Raw genomic sequence first — 15,147 nt, 5'->3', positions numbered from 1 at the left:
CATTGTGGTGGGATGTGTTGTCATTGTGGTGGGATGTGTTGTCATTGTGGTGGGATGTGTTGTCATTGTGGTGGGATGTGTTGTCATTGTGGTGGGATGTGTTGTCATTGTGGTGGGATGTGTTCTCATTGTAGTGGGATGTGTTGTCATTGTGATGGGATGTGTTGTCATTGTAATGGGATGTGTTGTCATTGTGATGGGATGTGTTGTCATTGTGGTGGGATGTGTTGTCATTGTAGTGGGATGTGTTGTTATTTTAATGGGATGTGTTGTCATTGTAATGGGATGTGTTGTCATTGTAATGGGATGTGTTGTCATTGTGGTGGGATGTGTTGTCATTGTAATGGGATGTGTTGTCATTGTGGTGGGATGTGTTGTCATTGTGGTGGGATGTGTTGTCATTGTGGTGGGATGTATTGTCATTGTGGTGGGATGTGTTGTCATTGTAGTGGGATGTGTTGTCATTGTAGTGGGATGTGTTGTCATTGTAGTGGGATGTGTTGTCATTGTAGTGGGATGTGTTGTCATTGTAGTGGGATGTGTTGTCATTGTAATTGGATGTGTTGTCATTGTAATGGGATGTGTTGTCATTGTAGTGGGATGTGTTGTCATTGTAGTGGGATGTGTTGTCATTGTGGTGGGATGTGTTGTCATTGTAGTGGGATGTGTTGTCATTGTGGTGGGATGTATTGTCATTGTGGTGGGATGTGTTGTCATTGTGATGGGATGTGTTGTCATTGTGGTGGGATGTGTTGTCATTGTGGTGGGATGTGTTGTCATTGTGGTGGGATGTGTTCTCATTGTAGTGGGATGTGTTGTCATTGTGATGGGATGTGTTGTCATTGTAATGGGATGTGTTGTCATTGAGGTGGGATGTGTTGTCATTGTGATGGGATGTGTTGTCATTGTGGTGGGATGTGTTGTCATTGTGGTGGGATGTGTTGTCATTGTAATGGGATGTGTTGTCATTGTGGTGGGATGTGTTGTCATTGTGGTGGGATGTGTTGTCATTGTGGTGGGATGTGTTGTCATTGTAATGGGATGTGTTGTCATTGTGGTGGGATGTGTTGTCATTGTGGTGGGATGTGTTGTCATTTTAATGGGATGTGTTGTCATTTTAATGGGATGTGTTGTCATTGTGGTGGGATGTGTTGTCATTGTAGTGGGATGTGTTGTCATTGTGGTGGGATGTGTTGTCATTGTAGTGGGATGTGTTGTCATTGTGGTGGGATGTGTTGTCATTGTAGTGGGATGTGTTGTCATTGTGGTGGGATGTGTTGTCATTGTAATGGGATGTGTTGTCATTGTGGTGGGATGTGTTGTCATTGTAATGGGATGTGTTGTCATTGTGGTGGGATGTGTTGTCATTGTAGTGGGATGTGTTGTCATTGTAGTGGGATGTGTTGTCATTGTGGTGGGATGTGTTGTCATTGTGGTGGGATGTGTTGTCATTGTGGTGGGATGTGTTGTCATTGTAATGGGATGTGTTGTCATTGTGGTGGGATGTGTTGTCATGCTGGTGGGATGTGTTGTCATTGTGGTGGGATGTGTTGTCATTGTAATGGGATGTGTTGTCATTGTGGTGGGATGTGTTGTCATTTTAATGGGATGTGTTGTCATTGTAATGGGATGTGTTGTCATTGTGGTGGGATGTGTTGTCATTGTAGTGGGATGTGTTGTCATTGTGGTGGGATGTGTTGTCATTGTAGTGGGATGTGTTGTCATTGTGGTGGGATGTGTTGTCATTGTAGTGGGATGTGTTGTCATTGTGGTGGGATGTGTTGTCATTGTAATGGGATGTGTTGTCATTGTGGTGGGATGTGTTGTCATTGTAATGGGATGTGTTGTCATTGTAATGGGATGTGTTGTCATTGTGGTGGGATGTGTTGTCATTGTGGTGGGATGTGTTGTCATTGTGGTGGGATGTGTTGTCATTGTGGTGGGATGTGTTGTCATTGTGGTGGGATGTGTTGTCATTGTGGTGGGATGTGTTGTCATTGTCATTGTGGTGGGATGTGTTGTCATTGTGGTGGGATGTGTTGTCATTGTAATGGGATGTGTTGTCATTGTGGTGGGATGTGTTGTCATTGTAATGGGATGTGTTGTCATTGTAATGGGATGTGTTGTCATTGTGGGATGTGTTGTCATTGTGGTGGGATGTGTTGTCATTGTGGTGGGATGTGTTGTCATTGTGGTGGGATGTGTTGTCATTGTGGTGGGATGTGTTGTCATTGTAGTGGGATGTGTTGTCATTGTAGTGGGATGTGTTGTCATTGTAATGGGATGTGTTGTCATTGTGGTGGGATGTGTTGTCATTGTGGTGGGATGTGTTGTCATTGTAATGGGATGTGTTGTCATTGTGGTGGGATGTGTTGTCATTGTGGTGGGATGTGTTGTCATTGTGGTGGGATGTGTTGTCATTGTGGTGGGATGTGTTGTCATTGTGGTGGGATGTGTTGTCATTGTAATGGGATGTGTTGTCATTGTAATGGGATGTGTTGTCATTGTGGTGGGATGTGTTGTCATTGTGGTGGGATGTGTTGTCATTGTGGTGGGATGTGTTGTCATTGTGGTGGGATGTGTTGTCATTGTAGTGGGATGTGTTGTCATTGTGGTGGGATGTGTTGTCATTGTAGTGGGATGTGTTGTCATTGTGGTGGGATGTGTTGTCATTGTAATGGGATGTGTTGTCATTGTGGTGGGATGTGTTGTCATTGTAATGGGATGTGTTGTCATTGTGGTGGGATGTGTTGTCATTGTGGTGGGATGTGTTGTCATTGTAATGGGATGTGTTGTCATTGTAATGGGATGTGTTGTCATTGTGGTGGGATGTGTTGTCATTGTAGTGGGATGTGTTGTCATTGTGGTGGGATGTGTTGTCATTGTGGTGGGATGTGTTGTCATTGTGGTGGGATGTGTTGTCATTGTATTGGGATGTGTTGTCATTGTAATGTTGTGTTGTCATTGTGGTGGGATGTGTTGTCATTGTGGTGGGATGTGTTGTCATTGTGGTGGGATGTGTTGTCATTGTGGTGGGATGTGTTGTCATTGTGGTGGGATGTGTTGTCATTGTAGTGGGATGTGTTGTCATTGTAATGGGATGTGTTGTCATTGTGGTGGGATGTGTTGTCATTGTGGTGGGATGTGTTGTCATGTGTCATTGTGGTGGGATGTGTTGTCATTGTGGTGGGATGTGTTGTCATGTGGTCATTGGGGGATGTGTTGTCATTGTAGTGGGATGTGTTGTCATTGTGGTGGGATGTGTTGTCATTGTGGTGGGATGTGTTGTCATTGTGGTGGGATGTGTTGTCATTGTGGTGGGATGTGTTGTCATTGTAATGGGATGTGTTGTCATTGTGGTGGGATGTGTTGTCATTGTAGTGGGATGTGTTGTCATTGTGGTGGGATGTGTTGTCATTGTAGTGGGATGTGTTGTCATTGTGGTGGGATGTGTTGTCATTGTAGTGGGATGTGTTGTCATTGTGGTGGGATGTGTTGTCATTGTGGTGGGATGTGTTGTCATTGTGGTGGGATGTGTTGTCATTGTGGTGGGATGTGTTGTCATTGTGGTGGGATGTGTTGTCATTGTGGTGGGATGTGTTGTCATTGTGGTGGGATGTGTTGTCATTGTAATGGGATGTGTTGTCATTGTGGTGGGATGTGTTGTCATTGTGGTGGGATGTGTTGTCATTGTAATGGGATGTGTTGTCATTGTGGTGGGATGTGTTGTCATTGTGGTGGGATGTGTTGTCATTGTGGTGGGATGTGTTGTCATTGTGGTGGGATGTGTTGTCATTGTGGTGGGATGTGTTGTCATTGTAATGGGATGTGTTGTCATTGTAATGGGATGTGTTGTCATTGTAATGGGATGTGTTGTCATTGTAATGGGATGTGTTGTCATTGTAATGGGATGTGTTGTCATTGTAATGGGATGTGTTGTCATTGTAATGGGATGTGTTGTCATTGTAGTGGGATGTGTTGTCATTGTAGTGGGATGTGTTGTCATTGTAGTGGGATGTGTTGTCATTGTAGTGGGATGTGTTGTCATTGTGGTGGGATGTGTTGTCATTGTAATGGGATGTGTTGTCATTGTAATGGGATGTGTTGTCATTGTAATGGGATGTGTTGTCATTGTGGTGGGATGTGTTGTCATTGTAATGGGATGTGTTGTCATTGTAATGGGATGTGTTGTCATTGTTGTCATTGTATAGTTTGTCATTGTATAGTTTGTCATTGTTGTCATTGTATAGATTGTCATTGTATAGTTTGTCATTGTATAGTTTGTCATTGTATTGTGATAGTTTGTCATTGTATAGTTTGTCATTGTATTGTGATAGTTTGTAATGAGTATTGGTTTTGTTGTACTATGTCTGTAAGTATGACCATGAGTGATGGACATTAAGATAGTCCACATTATCCCCAGGCTTGTATTTTCAGACCAGGCTAGTAGGAAATATGCCAAACTAGCCCAAAAGTAATCTGAAGTATGGCATACATTTTGGGTAGTGGAACATCATCCAGGCTAGTAGAGAAAATGTGATCTACCAGCCTGACTGGCCAGTGTCCATAATCCTTAACTTCCATTCCCGAGTATGACGAGCTAATAGATAATAAAGATCAGTCTGATCCGTCTCCTCTCAGAGGATGCTGCTAAGGACCATCCTCCACCTGATGTCAGTCGACGTGGGTCAGAGTGAGGCTCTACCAGACAGCCTGCGACGCAGCCTGACCGATCTGCTCAGGTACGTAGCCAAGAGGTTAGAGAACACGACCGGCAGCCAGACGGTTGCTGGCTCTAAACTGGGAACCGGACTAAACTGGCAGCTGAAACCATTGTGCAACCTGTCTATTGTATTCAGAGCCACGCTGAAGATCAGGTCCTGCCTGGAGAGACAGGTTGACCCATTCGCTCCCAGAACCAAGAAGACCCTGCAGGAGGTGCAGGAGGACTTCTCTTTCTCCCGCTGGAGGCATCGCTCCCTGCTGTTACCTGAGCTGCTGGAGGGGGTACTGCAGGTAGGGACTTCTGTGTCCCACATGGCACTCTATTCCCTACATAGAGCACTACTTTAGACCCTTATGGCACCCTATTCCCTATATAGTGCACTACTTTAGACCAGAGCCCTATGGAACCCTATTCCCTATATAGTGCACTACTTTAGACCAGGGCCCTATGGAACCCTATTCCCTATATAGGGCACTACTTTACCAGAGCCCTATGGAACCCTATTCCCTATATAGTGCACTACTTTAGACCAGAGCCCTATGGAACCATATTCCCTATATAGTGCACTACTTTAGACCAGGGCCCACATCCATTGTGTAGTGTATTTTTTGCTGATGTACGACCAGGAAGGAGATTTTCTTGTCCTCTTTCAGTCAGTCAACTTCAGTCCAACATCCTATGGAGAATCTCACTCTCACCACTTAGGTTGAAGGATCTACAATCACCCCTGACAAGGCCAATTCAAATCCGCACCTCTCTCGAAGCACCGCCTTCCACAGCTGATGAGCGTAAGGCTCACATTCATTCCTTAAAGTATTCCACTCTACACCTCGGCGTGAATGAGATGCGCTACTGAAACACGAAACTGTCTTATGTTGCGCCAACTAAACTGTCCCTTAATGGCAGAGCGTTCTCACCCTCTGGCCGTTGTTCCCTGATTTGTTTGTATGGTTTCATAAGTTTCCTAATCTCAAACAATTAGTTATTTTTCAAATCGCTTGACCTGACTATAGCAATAAGTAATATGGCTGACGCGATGAAGGCTAACAAGCCGGGTTCGGGTTCATGACCAAATTAATTAAAAGATACTCACGTTTTGTTGTCTGTCCCAGCTCGCTGCATGCTCAGGCTGCCCCCGGTCCAATCAGTTTTTGTGTGTGACTTTACAGAACAGATTCTTATTTACAATGACGGCCTACCATGGCCAAACCCTAACCCTAACCTGCGCTGCCCTATGGGACTGGACGTCATAAGGTGAATGCACCAATTTGTAAGTCGCTCTGGATAAGAGCGTCTGCTAAATGACTTAAATGTAAATGTAAATGGGACTCCCAATCACGTCTGGTTTTGATACAGCCTGGAACCGAACCAGGGTCACTGCACAATGTCCAGTGTTGTTCCTTGAGGCCGTTGGCTTGAGGAGGACTTTAAACCGAAGATAATTCTCTTGGTAGGAAATAGTCTGTATTTGCTTGTGAGGTATTCTAGGTCGGGTGAACAAAAGGACTTGAGTTTCTTTATGTCACAATCACAGTAGTTAATCATGAAACATACACTACCGCGTTTCTTCTTCTCAGAGAGTTCTTAATTCCTGTCTGCGCAATGTACTGAGAACCCAGCTGGCTGTATGGATGGGGCCAGTATATCCCGAGACAGCCATGTTCCCGCGAAACAGAGTATGTTACAATCACTTATGTTTCTCTGGAAGGAGATCCTCGTCCTGAGCTCGTCTACTTTATTGTCCACAGACTGAACATTAGAGTAATATACTCGGAAGCGGTGGAAGTCCACTCCGAATACCTCTTCTCTGTCAGCGTCTTGGATCAGCCTCTGGGATAAGGGTTAGGGTTAGGTCGGGAACAAAGGATCCAATTTGGGAAAATCGTAATGCTTGTGAGTTACCGCCACGCTGATATCCAAAAGCTGTTTCCTGCTGTATGTAGTAACACAGAAAACATTCTGGGCTAATCATGTAAGAAATTACACACAACAAAAAGAAATACTGCACCGTTGCTTAGGAGCTAGAAGAGCTGCCATGCCTGTCTGCGTCAACTTGGCGCTGGGTTTGGAGAGTCACTCCTCCAAAGTCTCCCTGCTCATGTCTATGGCCTCGGGTAAACGTGTTGGGCACCTCCGCGTTACTCGTTCCTGGGCTTGGTGAAGAGCGGTATTAAATTAAAGGAATGAATCCGAGCCTCGCGCTTATCACCTGTGGAAGGCGGGGCTTCCAGCGAGGCGCGGATTTCATTGGCCTTGTCAGGCGTGATTCTGCGACTCCCCATAGTATCATCATAGTATGTTGTATTTCCCTCCTTCAGAGAACAGTAGTTACGTTTTTAGCCATTCCTTACTAGGAGTGCATCTCAAATGGTACTCTGTTCTCTGTATACATCATTAAAACTTGACGGTGACAAAACTGCCTTTTATTTTCTACTTTTCCCCCCCTCTATTTTTCACAAAACGTATTATTTATTTTCCCCAGCACAAGGTGCAACTTTTGTAATGATCATGCTGTTTTAATCAGCTTCATATTCAACACCTGTCAGGTGATTATCTTGGCAAATGAGAAATGCTCACTAACAGGGCTGTAAACATATTTTTACACAATTTGAGAGAAATACCTGTTTTGTGCGTATGGAAAATGGCTGTTTTTTTGTGTTTTTTTCCCAGCTCATGAAACATGGGACCAACCCTTTACGTGTTGTGTTTTATATTTCTGTTCAGTTTAATAGAAATAAGAGGTCCAAGAATAGATCCCTGTAGAACACCACATTATTAATCTATTGTAATCCAGGGGTGGCTAGGGTGGTCTGGTTAAAGTAGTGAACTATTTTGTACCATTTGCTGATGTACGATCAATTTTTGTATTTCTTAAACCGTTCTATTAATCTAATGGGATGTCCAGGTGCTGTTGGGGTGTCTCCATGCCTCGGCCCCCAATCCCTTCTTCTTCAGTCAAGCTCTAGAGCTGCTTCATGAGTTCATCCAGCATCGCGGCCTGGAGCTGTTTGAGGTCACCGTTCTGAGGCTAGAAGGGCTGGGCCGCGCCCGGGACTCTGAGGTTTGATTGATACATTTATTTACTAGATCAATGGGGGCTAGCTTCCCAGACACAGATTAAGGCTAGTCTTGGACTAATAATATATATAATAATAAAAATAGATTATCCACTGAGTTTGCATTTTAGTCCATCACTTGGCTTAATTTGTGTCTGATGAATTTGGTTGGCAGAGTTGAGTACAACGATACACACATAAAAATGTATAATAGATTAAAAACACCAAGTCAAAAAACTAATTTCCGTTATGTTCCAACTCAGGTGGGGGTGAGGCAGCAGATCGTCTGAAAGGACTGATCTCCGGGGTCCTAAAGATCATCAGCTCCGTGAAGACCGCTAAGTCAGAGCAACTGCACCAGTCCGTCTGCGCACGCCGTCGCCACCGCCGCTGTGAATACTCTCACTTCCTGCATCATCACCGCGACCTCTCCGGACTCCCCGTCTCTGCTTTCAAACAGGCCGCCCGCCGTAACCCCTTCGAAGAGACCGAGGGGAAGGAGGGGTTGGATGACGTGGTGCGTTACCCAGAGAGGTGCTGTTGCCTGGCAGCCTGTGCCCACCAGTGTCTACGTCTGCTCCAGCGCCTGTCCTCCAGTGGACCAGCTGTGCTCCAGGTCCTAGCTGGGGTCCAGGCTGTGGGGATCTGCTGCTGTATGGACCCTCGGTCTGTCGTCGGCCCTCTCCTCCACGCCTTCCAGGCCCCAGGGCTCCGCTCTTACCAGTCCCACATCCTCTCTGTCCTCTCCCGGCTGATCCTGGATCAGTTAGGTGGTGGCCAGCCCTCTGAGAAAGCTAAGCTAGCCTCCTGTAACATCTGTACTCTGGACAGCAGTCAGCTGCCGGGCCTGGAGGAGACGCTCCAGCAGGGGGAGGTCGGAGTGTCGTCCGCCACTTTGAGCTACCGTTCCCATGGTATCCTCCCCAGCGGAGGGGGAGCAGAGGATATGCTGTGGAAGTGGGAGGCCCTGGAGGCGTACCAGGGGCTGGTGTTCGGGGAGGACCAGGCACTCAGCCAACAGGTCGCGGGACACATGTGTCACCTGATGTTGAGAGGGAACGCTGTGGTCCAATGGCAGCTCTACACGCACATCTTCAACCCTGTACTGCAGAGGGGGGTGGAGCTAGTGCATCACGCCCAACAACTGGGTGTGTCTACAGCGTGTAGCCAGGTGTGCTCCTACCACATCCAGTGTCTACCTGTAGAGGTGCTACTGGTCTACCTGCAGACACTACCAACCCTGCTCAAGTCCAGGTGAGGACGGTTGTGTCTTTACCTTCTTTACTTCTCTGTCTTGTCTCCCCCTCCAGTCTGACAGTTTTCTATCTACGCCGCCTTCCATCTGCAGCCAGACTTTAAATGGACCCTTTTCTTCTTCCTTCTCTTCAGTTAAATATTAAAGTGATGTGTTCCTCTTCCTCATTAAAGTGGTGTTCCTCTTCCTCATTAAAGTGGTGTTCCTCCTCCTCATTAAAGTAATATAATAATATATATGCCATTTAGCAGACGCTTTTATCCAAAGCGACTTACAGTCATGTGTGCATACATTCTACGTATGGGTGGTCCCGGGAATCGAACCCACTACCCTGGCGTTACAAGCGCCATGCTCTACCAACTGAGCTACAGAAGGACCAAGTGGTGTTCCTCCTCCTCATTAAAGTGGTGTTCCTCTTCCTTCCTGTCAGGGTGATCAGGAACCTTTTCCTGTCCTGTAACGGTCTGAACCAGGTGACTGAGCTCATCTACCTGGACCAGACCCGGGCCTGGGCCCTCAAGGTGTTTGAGATGTTAATACTTGGAGTTGGAGTTGGAGTGGAGCACCAGGACCCAGACCCGGAGCATGCCGAGGCCCAGGAGAGAGAGGCCACGCTCGGCCTGGCTGAGGAGCTGGGGTCCCGTGGGGCCGGAAGTACCGCAGGTCCCATAGGAGAGGCGGGCCCACAGAGCCTGTCTAAGTTCTACGAGTGTCTAAAAGAGGCACACCCAAGGAGTCGGATTGGTCAAGGGGCAGGAAGGGGGAGGGGCCGGGGAGAGACCCATCTGAACACCATCAACCTCTTCCTGTGTGTGGCGTTCCTCTGCGTCAGCAAGGAGGCCGACTCGGACCGTGACTCGGTCAACGACTCGGAGGATACGTCAGGGTACGACAGTACGGCTTCAGAGCCTCTGGGAGGGAGACTCCCCTGCCTGTCACCTGACAGCGTGGCCCTGCCCTCCAAGGAACAGGTGTTGTGTTTTTAACTTAGCATTATTTTTGATTGATCGCACAATGTCCAGTTTAATGTGTTAATGTTAGGGCTGTCAAAACAATTACAATTATTATTTGAGTTAATGGCATTAGTTAATCGCAGTTCAGATGTTTTTTAATTTGCTCAGAGTCCATAAAGATGTTTCCATTTAAGAAGCAGTACATTGTTACAGGCTTTGATTGTAAGAGATGGAAACGCACTACAGTTCAAAAGTTTTAAAACACCTACTCATTCAAGGGATTTCTTCATTTGTACTATTTTCTACCTGGTAGAAGAATAGTAAAGACATCAAAACTATGAAATAACACACACGGCGTCATGTAGTAACCAAAAACGCATTAAACAAATCAACCTATATTTTATGTTTGAGATTCTTCAAATAGCCACCCTTTGCCTTGAGGACAGCTTTGCACTCTCTTGACATTCTCTTAACCTTTTATCAAATCAAATCAAATTTTTATTTGTCACATACACATGGTTAGCAGATGTTAATGCGAGTGTAGCGAAATGCTTGTGCTTCTAGTTCCGACAATGCAGTGATAATCAACAAGTAATCTAACTAACAATTCCAAAACTACTGTCTTATACACAGTGTAAGGGGATAAAGAATATGTACATAAGGATATATGAATGAGTGATGGTACAGAGCAGCATACAGTAGATGGTATCGAGTACAGTATATACATATGAGATGAGTGTGTAGACAAAGTAAACAAAGTGGCATAGTTAAAGTGGCTAGTGATACATTTATTACATAAGGATGCAGTCGATGATGTAGAGTACAGTATATACGAGTACAGTATATATGAGATGAATAATGTAGGGTAAGTAACATTATATAAGGTAGCATTGTTTAAAGTGGCTAGTGATATATTTACATAATTTCCCATCAATTCCCATTATTAAAATGGCTGGAGTTGGGTCAGTGTCAGTGTGTTGGCAGCAGCCACTCAATGTTAGTGGTGGCTGTTTAACAGTCTGATGGCCTTGAGATAGAAGCTGTTTTTCAGTCTCTCGGTCCCAGCTTTGATGCACCTGTACTGACCTCGCCTTCTGGATGATAGCGGGGTGAACAGGCAGTGGTTCGGGTGGTTGATGTCCTTGATGATCTTTATGGCCTTCCTGTAACAACGGGTGGTGTAGGTGTCCTGGAGGGCAGGTAGTTTGCCCCCAGTGATGCGTTGTTTTGCACTGCTCAGGGGTTTCACCATGAGGCGAATGGTGACTTTAAAACAGTTAAGGAGTTTCATGTCTGACAGAACTGAGGATGGATCAACAAGTTACTCCACAATACTAACTTGCATCCTGTTTGCAACAAGGCACTAAACTAATACTAAGCAATTCACTTTTTGTCCTCAATACAAAATTGTATGTTTGGGGCAAATCCAATATAACACATTACTGAGTACCACTCCCCATATGTTCAAGCATAGTGGTGGCTGCATCATGTTATGGGTATGCTTGTAATCGTTAAGGACTGGGGAGTTTTTCAGGATAGAAAAGAAACAGAATGGAGCTAAACACAGTCAACATCCTAGAGGAAAACCTGGTTCAGTCTTCTTTCCATCAGACACTGAGATGAAATCACCTTTCAGCAGGACAAAAACCTAAAACACAATGCCACATCTACACTGGAGTTGCTTACCAAGAAGACAGTGAATGTTTGAGTGGCAGAGTTACAGATTTGACTAAAATCTGTTTGGAAATCTGATCATTGTCTGATTTGATCATCGTCTAACAACCAATTTGTAATTTTGAAAAGAATAATGGGTAAATGTTGCAAAATAAAGGTGAGCCTTACCCAGAAAGACTCACAGCTCTTAGAGCCTTACCCAGAAAGACTCACAGCTCTTAGAGCCTTACCCAGAAAGACTCACAGCTCTTAGAGCCTTACCCAGAAAGACTCACAGCTCTTAGAGCCTTACCCAGAAAGACTCACAGCTCTTAGAGCCTTACCCAGAAAGACTCACAGCTCTTAGAGCCTTACCCAGAAAGACTCACAGCTCTTAGAGCCTTACCCAGAAAGACTCACAGCTCTTAGAGCCTTACCCAGAAAGACTCACAGCTCTTAGAGCCTTACCCAGAAAGACTCACAGCTCTTAAAGCCTTACCCAGAAAGACTCACAACTGTAATCGCTGCTGAAGGTGATTCTAATGTTTTGACTCAGGGGGTTGAATACTTATCTAATCAAGATACACTGAGTGGACAAAACATTAGGAACACCTTCCTAATATTGAGTTGCACCCCCCCCACCCTCCCCCCCACTCAGTTCGTCGGGGCATGGACTCTGCAAGGTGTCGTTCCATAGCGATGCTGGCCCATGTTGACTAATGCTTCCCACAGTTGTGTCCAGTTGGCTGGATTTTCTTTTGGGTGGTGGACCATTCTTGATACACACAGGAAACTGTTGAGCATTGAAAACCCAGCAGCATTGCAGTTCTTGACGCAAACCGGTGTGCCTGGCACCTACTACCATACCCCGTTCAAAAGCACTTAAATCTTTTGTCTCGCCCATCCACCCTCTGAATGGCACACATACACAATCCATGTCTCAATTGTCTCGAGTCTTAAAAATCCTTGTTTATCCCGTCTCCTCCCCTCCATCTACACTGGTTGAAGTGGATTTAACAAGGGATCATAGCTGTCTATTTCATGGAAAGAGCTACTGTTCTTAATGTTTTGTATACACAGTATTTATTATTGTTTTATTTGTTATGAATTCAGACATTTGTCTTCCTCTTTGACATTAGAGTATTTTGTGTAGATCGTTGTCAAAAAAAGGATGAAATCCATTTTAATCCCACAAGAGTGTGAATACTTCTGAAGGCATCCATCCGTGTGTCTGGGCATAACTTTGACGACAGCCACACAATCTTCAGATATGTAGACGCCCGAGCGTTGACTGCAGCTGTGTCGTGTTCGTAAACCGGTCAGCGCCGAACGCCACGCGGTGATGAACTGGAGAGGCGATCAACAGCGTCAGAGCATTTTGTGCTGATAACGCCTCTCACTAATTAATATCAAGTATCTAAGTGTACACTATACTTATCATTCACATTTTATAAATGTTTTGTCATTTACCAGAGGGATTATATATTTAAACAAATCTGAACTAATAATCATAATAATAATAATGATGATGATGATGATGTTTGAACAGGTGCGGCGTGCTGCTGACGTGTGGTCGGTGTGTCGCTGGATCTACCTGGCGAGTCCCGTGTTCCAGAGACACTTCTACCGGCTGGGGGGACTAGATGTCTGTTCCCGCCTCATGACCATGCTCATCCAAAAACTCACCTCTCACACCTCGGATGGCAAGGCCAAGAAGAAGAGCGATGGGAAGGACAAGACTCCTGACTCCTCCTCTGCCCCGTCACCAACCTCTATACCAACCCCAGTTCAGACAGGTTTGATTGGTATTTATTTCACAATGTAAAAAAATACAAATACACAATACGGTTTATACAAATACACAATACGGTTTATACAAATACACAATACGGTTTATACAAATACACAATACGGTTTATACAAATACACAATACTGTTTATACACAATAAGTTTTATACACAATACGGTTTATACACAATACGTTTTATACAAATACACAATACGGTTTATACACAATACGTTTTATACAAATACACAATACGGTTTATACAAATACACAATACGGTTTATACACAATACGGTTTATACACAATACACAATACGGTTTATACACAATACGGTTTATACACAATACGTTTTATACACACAATACGTTTTATACACAATACGGTTTATACACAATACGGTTTATACACAATACGGTTTATACACAATACGGTTTATACACAATACGGTTTATACACAATACGGTTTATACACAATACGGTTTATACACAATACGGTTTATACACAATACGGTTTATACACAATACGGTTTTATACACAATACGGTTTATACACAATACGGTTTTATACACAATACGGTTTTTACAAATACACAATACGGTTTATACACAATACGGTTTATACACAATACGGTTTATACACAATACGGTTTATACACAATACGGTTTATACACAATACGGTTTATACAAATACACAATACGGTTTATACACAATACGGTTTATACACAATACGGTTTATACACAATACGGTTTATACACAATACGGTTTATACACAATACGGTTTATACACAATACGGTTTATACACAATACACAATACGGTTTATACACAATACGGTTTATACACAATACACAATACGGTTTATACACAATACGGTTTATACACAATACGGTTTATACACAATACGGTTTATACACAATACGGTTTATACACATACGGTTTATACACAATACGGTTTATACACAATACGGTTTATACACAATACACAATACGGTTTATACACAATACGGTTTATACACAATACACAATACGGTTTATACACAATACGGTTTATACAAATACACAATACGGTTTATACACAATACGTTTCAGAACTGGGATGCCACCAAGTCCAGGACGTTTCCATTGAGGTCCCTTAGTGGTGCACTACATTACATCAGCCTTTCTTAAAGTATTAACGGGGGGGGGTCGCCGCGGTGTCAACGGGGGGGTCGCGGCCGTGTCAACGCGGGGTCGCGGCCGTGTATGGCTGCAGAATGCTGTGGTAACAGTGCTGGTTAAGTTTTGATGTCTTCACTATTATTCTACAATGTAGAAAATAGTTTAAAAAAATAAACTTGAATGAGTAGGTGTGTCCAAACCTTTGACTGGTTCTGTATAACAAAGTGGAGCTCAGTCGGGGTCAACTTACCGTTGTGCGTTAGAATAGGAGAACACACCCGTTGCAATTTAAAAATAAAAGCAGGTTTTCCCCTCTTATTTCAGTCGCTGACCGTCACTCAATTAACCATGTCAGATAACCATTTTGGGATTGGTAAATTAGTCTAGCTAGCTAAACTTGTAGTAATCATGGTGGGCCCTGACCTCCGGGGGGCCCCATTGGTTTTGTTAGTCACTCTCACTCAGTTATCATGATCACATGGCATAAGCATGGCAATATGTGTAGAATTTTAGGAAATTATCTTTAAAACTACAAAGATTTCTCTCCACCCCATGG

General features: G+C 44.3%; 1 protein-coding gene across 1 annotated transcript in view; it reads left to right on the top strand.

Annotated features, from left to right (window-relative positions):
• The window catches only part of lyst (lysosomal trafficking regulator), a 282,509-nt gene that overhangs the window by 86,805 nt on the left and 180,557 nt on the right, over positions 1–15,147 (top strand). The window contains 6 exon segments of the mRNA XM_052497067.1: positions 4,642–4,742; positions 4,860–5,016; positions 7,632–7,787; positions 8,057–9,036; positions 9,468–10,008; positions 13,193–13,439. Coding sequence (XP_052353027.1) covers positions 4,642–4,742; positions 4,860–5,016; positions 7,632–7,787; positions 8,057–9,036; positions 9,468–10,008; positions 13,193–13,439 — 2,182 coding nt within the window.

This window comes from Oncorhynchus keta, chromosome 3 (assembly GCF_023373465.1).
Source record: "Oncorhynchus keta strain PuntledgeMale-10-30-2019 chromosome 3, Oket_V2, whole genome shotgun sequence".
NCBI classification, from domain to species: domain Eukaryota; kingdom Metazoa; phylum Chordata; class Actinopteri; order Salmoniformes; family Salmonidae; genus Oncorhynchus; species Oncorhynchus keta.
The sequence above is the reverse complement of the archived record's forward strand: the minus strand, read 5'-3'. Positions and strand labels throughout refer to the sequence as shown.